The sequence below is a fragment of the Oncorhynchus mykiss genome, chromosome 8 (assembly GCF_013265735.2).
Source record: "Oncorhynchus mykiss isolate Arlee chromosome 8, USDA_OmykA_1.1, whole genome shotgun sequence".
Taxonomy (NCBI): domain Eukaryota; kingdom Metazoa; phylum Chordata; class Actinopteri; order Salmoniformes; family Salmonidae; genus Oncorhynchus; species Oncorhynchus mykiss.
Window position 1 is genome coordinate 23,191,035 of NC_048572.1, and position 11,199 is coordinate 23,202,233.

Sequence of the window (11,199 nt, forward strand, 5' to 3'; positions counted from 1 at the left end):
AGGAAAATAAAGGTCAGAATGTGACAAATATGGAAGAAAGTGAAACATTCTACAAAAACCAATATCACTCCCAAAAAACACAACTCTATGGAACAATCCTTGGATAGCTTTTCAAAATCCACCTATAAATTGGTCCACATGGAAAACTAAAGGCATAGACAACGTTAATGTTAACAGGAAATACATTTATTTCCATGACAGAATTAAAAAAACTATTTTGGACTGACCTATGTACAGTTCCTTCAGAAAGTATTCACACCCCTTGACTTTTTCCAAATGTTCTTGTGTTACAGCCTGAATAAAACATTTATTAAATTGAAATATTGTGTCACTGGCCTAAACACAATACCCCATAATGTCAATGTGGAATTATGTTTTTCAACATTTTACAAATTCATAAAAAATTCTTAAGTTGAAATGTCTTTGTTATGACAAGCCTAAATAAGTTCATGAGAAATATGTGCTTAACAAGTCACATAATGAGTTGCATGGACTCACTCTGTGTGCAATAATAGTGTTTAACGTGATTTTAGAATGACAACCTCATCTCTGTACCACACACATACAGGTAATTGTAAGATCCCTCAGTAAAGCAGTGAATTTCAAACACAGATTCAACCACAAACACCAGGGAGGTTTTTTAAAATGCCTTGGAAATAAGGGCACCTATTGGTAGATTGCTAAAAATAAAAAATCTGACATTTAATATCCCTTTGAGCATGGTGAAGTTACTAACTTTGGCTGTTATATAAAATACACCCAGTCACTACAAAGATACAGGCGTCCTTCCTAACTCAGTTGCCGAAGAGGAAGGAAACTGCTCAGGGATTTCACCATGAAGCCAATGGTGACTTTACAGAGTTTAATGGCTGTGATAGGAGAAAAATTAGGATGGATCAACAACATTGTAGTTAATCCACAATACTAATTTAATTGACAGAGTGTACAGAATACAAATATTCCAAGACACTAAAGTAATGTGGCACAGCAATTCACTTTTTGTCCTGAATACAAATATTTCGATATTTAAAAAAATATGCAACTTAAAAATTACACATCACAAAATGTATATTTGAAATCTTTTGGACATCCAAGCAACCTTAAGGGAAACGTATTTGAGACAGAAAAGGATGATCATATGATGGGCAAGATATGTAAAACCTTGCAGAGAGCATATCCAATTGACAATTAGAAAAATATATAAAATATTGGAACTAAGACATAAAAAGAACACATCTTGGCACAAGATGGAGGGAATGTCTGAGCATAACTACTGAAATTACAGTTAACGAAAATCTACGCCGAATCCAATACAAACTAATATATAGTTTTTATTATAAATGTCACGCCCTGACCGTAGATTGCTTAGTTTGTTTCTATTTTTTGTTTGGTCAGGGTGTGATGTGGGTGGGCATTCTATGTTTGTATGTCTAGGTTTTATATTTCTATGTTTTGGCCGGGTGTGGTTCTCAATCAGGGACAGCTGTCTTTTGTTGTCTCTGATTGAGAACCATACTTGGGTAGCCTGTTTTCCCCACTGTTAGTTGTGGGTGGTTATTTTCTGTTTAGTGTTTTCACCTTGCAGGACAGTTTTCGGTTATTCCTATTGCTATTTTGTATTTAGTGTTCAGTTCAGTATATTAAAGATGAACACGTACCCCGCTGCATTTTGGTCTGACGATTCCTCTACTTCTTCCGATGAATGCCGTGACAATAAAAGACACAAAAATCACAGATTCTACAGCACAACGGCAGAGTCATGTCTTGAGTGTAAAATGAACTATGACTCAATAATCCATGCTTTTTGGGAATGCTATAAAGTCCAAAGTTATGAGTGGAGCTAAAAAAGTTGGCTGTCAGAAGAAGTATTACACTGTAAACGTACATTTCATCTGTCTGTCTGCATGTTTCAAGACATGGCATATGGGAGTGTAGTGAGATACCCAATGGGCTGGACGATTCTCTTCTCATCACTCATCTTGAAAAACCGTATACTAAAAACGTGGAACTCAATCAATCCGCCATCACGAACATAATGATTTATCATTGACATACTGAAATAGCATGGAAAGAAAAACGAATTGGTACAATTGAAGGCCACGTGGCAATAATCCAGGCACTAGGGATGGGGGTGTGAGCATGCGGGTCTGGGCAGATGAGATGTAGTCATTGTTTGTGGGCGTCTGTACAGTAAGTTGTTGTTCGTATGTGTATGTTTGTATCTGGTGTGGGGAAAACATTAAACTTTATTTCTTAAAGAAAAATCAAATATGAATGTGTATACTAATATACTAATGATATACCTCATTATGCCCTAAAATCTCCTGGCCTGAAAGTAATATCATCTGTGTTGTGTGGTGGAAGTCCAAGCAGTCTGTGCTCATTTGAAAGTGAGAAGAGAAAGTTCGAAGAGAAAATAACTAAGAAGAAGTGCATACCGGTATGAAGAAGCGATCCACACAAAAGGCTTTATTATAATCACCACAATCCCCCTCAAATGCAGAATGCAGAAGTCTATAAATCCTTTGGTATGAAATGAACTGTCTGTGTGGCTGAAGAGTCTTTCACATTTCTCAGTGGTCAGCCTGCATTTAGTAGAAGCCTTGCCAATTACTACTGTGAATGTATCCATCCATTCATAATAACATTTTAGAGAAGCCTGCAGTCATGTCATCAAGATGCTGTAGATCATTGATGGGGACAAGAATTCCCAAAATGTTCCCCCTTTTATTGAGTTAGTGAATGATAATGGCTTGCTTCAAACTTATTTAATTTTTTAAAGTTATGAGACGAAGACGTAATGAGGTTAGTGAGTATTTACCCACATTATAGGGAAGAGAGGGTACACTCTATAACAATGTCATAACATGAGCTAACAAACAATAATAATAAAACTGTACATATTATAGTTGGATTAAGTGATTTGATTATTTTATTTTATAAATTAAGCATTGAATTGCATGAATCCATTGGTAATAGCCAGTGTATTAAATGTTTTAGATTAGGGACTAAGAAACCAGAAACCAAAAACCTTTAAATGGTTTCTTTTTTTCTGGTAAAGTATAAGTAAGTTCCCACATGGTCAAGCCCAGGTACTGGTAAACCAGTTTGGTTAACCAAAACACACGTGATAAGAGGTGGGGTAACCACATTTATCAGAAGCAAAGGGAAATGGTCTCATTGGGAAAGGGATATGCAATTTATGTTCAATGTATTATACGAAACATTTAAACAGGAAAAGCAACTTGAACATCTGAAACAAAGCTCATTACCTAAGCCTATAATTATTAAATTACAACTTGATTCAAACTGTACAAAAACAATTGACGCCGAGAATAAAAAGGACAGATGAGGACATATAATCTGACCTGTTAACTCTGTTTACAAGTCTCCCGCGTTGGTTTGTCTCTGTGGTCCGTGCATGGTATGTTGGCTATCTGGGCAGATAGGAGGGGACCCCTACATCCCTGGGTCCCAACGTCCCTGACCCCAGGTTGGCAACACAGTGCATGATGGGACAGAGAGGCTCATGGGCCTTGAGGGCCTCCGTTAGACGCCTCTGCTCCTCAGACAGAAACTGCACATCCTTCTTCAGCTGTCTGTTCTTCTGCTCCAGACACTCATATGCCTGTATAGGACAAACTGGGCTCAGTTACTTTCTAGTCTAACTTTCTGAGTAGAGTACAATATTAATCTACTTCAGGGATGGGCAACTGCCGCATGAAGGTGCTCAGATCTATTACACCCCCCACCACCCATTTCTTACATATGGCAAAATATGTAGAATTGCAGGAAATTTGCTTTAAAACAGCCAATTTTCTTCTCCCCTCCATGGCAAAATGAGTAGAATTGCATGAAATTACACTGAACAAAATATAAACGCAAAATGTAAAATGTTGGTCCCATGTTTCATGAGCTGAAATATAAGATCCCAGAATTTTTGTATAAGCACAAAAAGCAAATTTGTCTCAGATTTTGTGCACACATTATTTTTACATCCCTGTTAGTGAGCATTTCTCCTTTGCCAAGATAATCCATCCAACTGACAGCTGTGGCATATCAACAAGCTGATTAAACAGCATGATCATTACACAGGTGAACCTTGTGCTGGGTACAATAAAAGTCCATCCTAAAATGTGCAGTTTTGTCACACAACACAATGCAACAGATGTCTCAAGTTTTGTGGGAATTGGCATGCTGACTGCAGCATTGTCCACCAGAGCTGTTGCCAGAGAACTGAATGCTAATTTTTCTACCATAAGCCGCCTCAAATGTTGTTTTAGAGAATTTGACAGTACATCCAATCGGCCTCACAACCGCAGACCACGTGTAACCACGCCAGCCCAGGACCTCCACATCCGGCTTATTCACCTGTGGGATCGTCTGACACCAGCCACCCGGACAGCTGATGAAACTGTGGGTTTGTACAACTGAAGAATTTCTGCACAAACTGTTAGAAACCTTCTTACAGAAGCTCATCTGCATGCTAGTAGTCCTCACCAGAGTCTTGACCTGAATGCAGTTCGACTTCGTAACTGACTTCAGTGGGAAAATACTCCCCTTCTATGGCCACTGGCACGTTGGAGAAGTGTGCTCTTCACGGATGAATCCCGGATTCAACTGTACCGGGCAGATGGCAGACAGCTGATGTTGTGAGCAATGTTCCATGGTGGCGGTGGGGTTATGTTATGGGCAGGCATAAGCTACGGATAATGTAGTTTATGGCAATTTGGGATGGCAATTTGAATGCACAGAGATACCATGACAAGATCCATTGTTGCTTGAAACTTGTAATTTGAAAATTGAAAAGATCCTGAGGCCCATTGTCGTGCTATTCATCCGCCGCCATCATCTCATGTTTCGGCATGATAATGCCCCATGTCGCAAGGATCTGTACACAATTCCTGGAAACTGTCCCAGTTCTTCCATGGCCTGCATACTCACCAGACATGTCACCCATTGAGCATGTTTGGAATGCTCTGGATCAACGTGTACAACAGTGTGCTCCTGTTCCCGCCAATATCCAGCAACTTTGCACAGCCATTGAATAGGAGTGGGACAAAATTCCACAGGCCACAATCAACAGCCTATGTGAAGAAGATGTGTTGCGTAGCATGAGGCAAATGGTGGTCACACCAGATACTGACTGGCTTTCTGATCCATGTCCCTACCTTTTTTTTAAGGTATCTGTGACTAACAGATTTACTGATTTCCTTATATGAACTGTAACTCTGTAGAAATTGTTGCGTTTATATTTTTGTTCAGTATAGACCTAAAACTGCTAAATCGTCTCTCCGCCCCATGACAAAATGTATAGAATTGCAGCAATCTTGGTTTAAAACGGCAACATTTTCTCTGCATCACATGACAAAATGTGTAGAATTGCACGAAATAAACTCTAAACTTAAAAAATGTATCACTGCTGTCAAGGGGGAGGGGCACTAAAATGATTTGCTTGCAGTTCGGTGGGTGGGGGGGTACACAGACCCACGAGCCACTGCGGCCCCTCATGATGAGTTCAGGTTTTTTTGTGGTCCCCACCCCTTTCAAAGTTGCCAAAACCCCTGATCTACTTGATCAAGAGAATGAGTGTGACATTGATAGCTGTGTCATTACCGTCATATAACAGAAAATGTTAGACTATGCCAAAATAGGAGTTGTGTGATGATGAGGAGTCTGTTGTGCATGCACTGACCCACCTCATGCAGCTCATCTGCTCTTTGTGTCTGCTTTTTTCGGCTGTTCTTCGCTGCCACCCTGTTCTTTTCCCTTCTTTTTAGCCTCCTGTCTTCATCACCATCATCACCAGAGCTCTGCAGCTGAGGTACAGTTGGTCTGTATTACGTTTGTCACTATTAGAATATCACATACAAGCTGTTGCTCTTTAGCTTTGACTGATCTCTGTGTGCACTCAACACAATGTTGCTGGTGTAGATTATATTTTATCACACAAAATATTAAACAATATAAAAATACAAGTGAAAATTAATAAGTGGTAACCAAATAGGCCTAATACCAGTTGTGGAATAAGTACCCAATTATTATACTTGAGTAAAAGTAAAGATACTTTAATAGAAAATGACTCAAGTAAAAGTGAAAGACACCCAGTAAAATACTACTTGAGTAAAAGTCTAAAAGTATTTGGTTTTAAATATACTTAGGTATCAAAAGTAAATGTAATTGCTAAAATATACTACTAAGTAAAGTATTTAATCATTTCAAATTCCTTATATTAAGCAAACCAGATTGTATTGTTATTTATGGACAGCCAGGGGCACACTCCAACACTCTGGCATCATTTACAAATGTAGCACGTGTGTTTAGTGAGTCGGCCAGATTAGCAGCAGTAGGGATGGCCAAGGATGTTTTCTTGATAAGTGTGTGAATTGGGACATTTTCCTGTCCTGCTAAGCATTCAAAATGTAACAAGTACTTCTGGGTGTCAGAAAAATGTATGGAATAAAAAGTACATCATTTTTCTTCAGGAATGTAGTGAATTAAATGTTGTCAAAAATCTAAATAGTAAAGTAAATATACCCATAAAAACGACTTAAGTAGTACTTTAAAGTATGTTTACTTAAGTACTTTACACCACTGCCTAATACATTATTAAAGTAATTAAAGTCTATTTACGCTATTTAACACTTACCTCACATATTTCAAGTAATAACATGTTTTGATTCTTGCTGTGTAGAAAGCTGCCAGAAATATCGCTGTCAGACATCACAGATGCGATAACAAAGCATTGATAGATTAGTAAAATACAAAACGTCAAAACAAGTCCTCCTCGAATTTTATTTCAGATAGCAAGATCCAAGGTATGTACAAGTGAGACCGGGCGTATGCGAGACAAACAGTTTCACTTGTTCAAACTGCACATGCCGCTTCTTTTCAATATTTATTTTAAGTCACGTGCTAAAAAGCGTCAGATGCCCTTGAGTGTTCAACCAGCAACAGAATAAAGTGCGCTCTAAAAAGCTGATTTAGGACAAGCGGAAAATATCCTATACGTTTACTGTACCTGTATGATACTACTTGAATTGTTGCAAATAGATGTAGGTTTGTTATATATAATATATTCTTGTGTCATACATTTAATTTACATTTTAGACCAGATAGGGTTCATCAACAGTCCACAATTACTAAGGTCAGTCAATACGGAACATTTCAAGAACTTTTAAAGTTTCTTCAAGTGCAGTCGCAAAACCCATCAAGCGCTATGATGAAATTGGCTCTCATGAGGACCGCCACAGGAAAGGAAGACCCAGAGTTACCTCTGCTGCAGAGGATAAATTCATTAGAGTTAACTGTACCTCAGATTGCAGCCCAAATAAATGCTTCTCAGAGTTCAAGTAATACATCTCAACATCAACTGTTCAGAGGAGACTGCACGAATCAGGCCTTCATGGTTGAATTTCTGCAAAGAAACCACTACTAAAGGACACCAATAAGAAGAAGAGTTGCTCGGGCCAAGAAACACGAGCAGTGGACATTAGACCGGTGGAAATCTGTCCTTTGGTCTGATGAATCCAAATGCAAGATTTTTGGTTCCAACAGCCGTGTCTTTGAGACGCAGAGTAGGTGAACAGATGATCTCTGCATGTGTGGTGCCCACTGTGAAGCAAGGAGGTGGTGTGGTGGTGCTTTGCTTGTGACACTGTGATTTATTTAGAATTCAAGGCAGACTTAACCAGCATGGCTACCACAGCATTCTGCAGCGATACACCATCCCATCTGGCTTGCAGTTAGTGGGACTATCATTTGTTTTTCAACAGGACCACACATCTTCAGGCTGCGTAAGGGCTATTTGATTAAGGAGTGAGAGTGCTTTATCTGATGACCTGCTCTCCAAAATCACCCGACCTCAACCCAATTGAGATGAGTTGGACCGCAGAGTGAAGGAAAAGCAGCTAACAAGTGCTCAGCAGATGTGGTAACTTCCAAGACTGTTGGAAAAGCATTCCAGGTGAAGCTGGTTGAGAGAATGTCAAGAGTGTACAAAGCTGTCAAGGCAAAGGGTGGCTACTTTTGAAGAATCTGAAATATATTTAGATTTGTCTAACACTTTTGTGGTTACTACATGATTCCATGTGGTATTTCATAGTTTTGGTGTCTACACTACTATTCTACAATGTAGAATGAGGTGTCCAAACTTCTGACAGGTACTGTATATTTCCACACTATGAGGTTGGAATAATACTGTAAAAATGGTGCCCTTTTAGTGTGAGAGCAGTTTGTTTTGGTGGAATGGAGTTTTGGCCTGTCTGATGACATCACCGAGCAGTACAGGTACTGTATATTTCCACACTATGAGGTTGGAATAATACTGTAAAAATGGTGCCCTTTTAGTGTGAGAGCAGTTTGTTTTGGTGGAATGGAGTTTTGGCCTGTCTGATGACATCACCGAGCAGTAAATTGGTTAATAGACCAATAAGATAGTTCCAAACCTCTCTGCCAATTACTCAGACCACCACCAGACAGTCCTAATATTTTAATTGAAAACAATAACACTAAGGTACTGCATTGTTACCCAGTAATTATTTGATATTGAGATAAAAAAAATAAAACAGCTGCATTGGACCTTTAAACCTGGCTGTTACAGCTTGTTTAAGTAGCCTTTATTCACATAAGCCTACAACCTGTGCGTTTTCAACTGTGACAAATGCCAAACGGCAAAGGGAAAAAAAGAACACCCAAGCTAAAATATATATTTTTCCTTCTAAAGCCATTTAAATATACAGTATAAAAACAATGTACACTACTATTGGGTGCATTTCCCATTATTCATCATGTGAGGGCAGTATTGTATCACAGACAGCTACAAACATAGGCCTTATCACTGTGGGGAGTACTACAGTATTGCATCATTCCAATCGCAAATAAGAGTACATGTTCCATGATCAGGAAGCATTTATGTGGCATATATTTCACTCAAGTTTGTCATTGCTGTTACAAATGGCTGGCCTCTTTAGACCAGGAGCATAGTTGTTTCTGAGCTCTGTTTGCTCCATGGCTCTCTTAATGGGTGGTCTGGTCCTACTAGCTGTCTTTTCCTCTCCATTGGGCCTGCTGCCCATCACCTCCCTGAACACCTCCTGGGACTCCGCTGTGGGACACATGTTCAGCACCTGTCCCAGGCCCTCGGCCCTCTGCTGCACTACCTGGAGAGACTGGACAGCAGAGAAACATCAGTCATTCAAGACCATGGTCAAAGAATTAAACATAAACTTGTGTTGCATAGAAAAGGGTGTAGTGGGTGGGAAATAACAGAAAGCTACATAGACTGTCCTGTTACCTTCATTACTGCGCTGGCTTGCTTAAACATACGAGGTGCAGCATCCAATAAGGTGGTCATGATGGTGTCTGAACAGGGGAAACCGACTATCAATCAAAATCATGGGAACATAACATTTCATGTTCCAGTGTCATGCAAAGCATGACATTTCCAGTACACTATTCTGTAAGCGTTTCAGTTGATTAGATCTGATTGGGCTAAATGCTTGCCTTGTACTGGGTCCTTTCCCATTTCTTGTGGCTTCACTACTTCTTCATACATTCCCTAAAAATAGAGCATACTTTCATTTTGTGAACATATGGTACATGCTATATTTTCAAATGTATGAAATTTCAAACTGCAGTATGAAGTATGAGTGACAATCATGGCTATGCAAAAAAGTGAGTGGTCCCATTGAAAATGGAAGCATTAATCAGACATAATCCATAAATTCAGACGTGAAAAATAAAAAAAATAAAACGTGAAACCAACCATGAGTTTACGCTCCGCCTTTAGTGAGCGTACGACATAGGGGAGAATCTCTTTAGGACCTTTACGTCGTTTCCGAGAAGTTCCCACAATGTTCTCATCCAGCAGGTCGTCAAGTGCACTGCATTCATCTTCTAAGAAGTGATATTATACTGTTGTAAAGCAATTTAAAAGTCTTTCTGAATTACATTTATTTTAATAGTATTAATGTGGGAACTAAACATCTACCTATTGTACCAATAATTGTCATTAGACTGAGCAACAAACTCGCCCAGTTCAATCTTTACTTGATATCAACTCACCGATGACACCAAGTTCCTCCTCCCTCACTGAATAATCTTTACATTGATGTCCTATTGTGCCTTGAGCTGCTTAATAAGAATCAAAACGATCTGTGCTCACATTTACAGCAGGCTACATTTCTAATAGTTTAAAATCACATGCAGCTAGCAAGAATAGATGGTTTCCAGAAACAGCCAAATGATGGAGTTACTGGTGCATTTAACAGATATTCTGGTTTACTATAAAACATGTTCACTATCTTCAAAACAACTGATCAAACGGGATAATAAACTCATTGCAGTGTGGTTGATAGTACACAGATGTCTTCTTTTCAACTGAAAGGCAATAGATGTATAAAAAAATTATAATAATGTAATAGGAGACAGGAGATATGCTCACCCTCTTCATCAGGAGCCTCCTCCCACGTCTGATTATTGATCAACACGTTTTCTTGAACAGCAGTCTCGAAGTTCTAAAAATCAAGATATCAAGTTAAATTGAGACTCCTCCATATAACGTTGCCACGAGCAGCAGGATGAACTGCACATATTGCAGAATAATGCAATGCATTCTTTTTTTATTTAACATTTAACTAGGCAAGTCATTCACACCAATGATGTGTATAAACCTGGTTGCTGATGCTATGTATTGGCCATTGAGAGGCTTTGAAGTAACCAGTCGGCCATATTGGAATTTCCCAGTCGTCCTCCAAGGGAATGAATTTAATTCTACAGTATTTCAATTAAAATGTTTCATGGACAAAGATACATGTATTGAATAAAAAAATATATATATATATATATATATAAGTATCACATCGCAAGCTGTATTTTGATTTGTCTCCGCAAGTTAGTAGTTATACATCTTACAACAAAAAAAACTAGACAGACGTAAACAATCGATCGACTCACCGCCAGCAACTCTTCCTGTAATAGTTGCTTGGCTTCCTCGGATAGCTGAGGTTGGCCATTCAATACCTTCTTCAGTAGTTCTTTGTATTTCTTAATTTGTTCGACCAAATTTTTTTTCGACGTAAACTTCACCCTATATTCTTCCTCTTCTTTCAAGCAGATCTCCATCTTTTGCGCCAAATGTTTGAAATGATTCTGCAATGACCGGAACCGGAAATTAAATGTGTGGTTCTAGGAATAAAG

General features: G+C 38.8%; 2 protein-coding genes across 3 annotated transcripts; both read right to left on the bottom strand.

Moving 5' to 3' along the window:
- Positions 1–1,529: 1,529 nt before the first annotated feature.
- batf3 (basic leucine zipper transcription factor, ATF-like 3) lies at positions 1,530–7,216 on the bottom strand. Its single transcript, XM_021614354.2, has 3 exons — positions 6,650–7,216; positions 5,700–5,819; positions 1,530–3,628 (listed from the first exon to the last, which is right to left on the bottom strand). Exons 1-3 carry the CDS (start codon positions 6,722–6,724, stop codon positions 3,434–3,436), a joined length of 390 nt encoding a protein of 129 aa, XP_021470029.1. The 5' UTR covers positions 6,725–7,216; the 3' UTR covers positions 1,530–3,433.
- Positions 7,217–8,476: 1,260 nt separating this feature from the next.
- Positions 8,477–11,199, bottom strand: nsl1 (NSL1 component of MIS12 kinetochore complex). Of its 2 annotated transcripts, XM_021612008.2 has the most exons (7): positions 10,957–11,189; positions 10,445–10,517; positions 10,066–10,131; positions 9,767–9,897; positions 9,505–9,559; positions 9,296–9,363; positions 8,477–9,170 (listed from the first exon to the last, which is right to left on the bottom strand). In XM_021612008.2, exons 1-7 carry the CDS (start codon positions 11,122–11,124, stop codon positions 8,928–8,930), a joined length of 804 nt encoding a protein of 267 aa, XP_021467683.2. In that variant the 5' UTR covers positions 11,125–11,189; the 3' UTR covers positions 8,477–8,927. The 2 variants fall into 2 exon arrangements, with proteins under 2 accessions (XP_021467683.2, XP_021467684.2); XM_021612009.2 differs by lacking the exon at positions 10,066–10,131 and having other exon boundaries at positions 8,896–9,170; positions 10,957–11,199.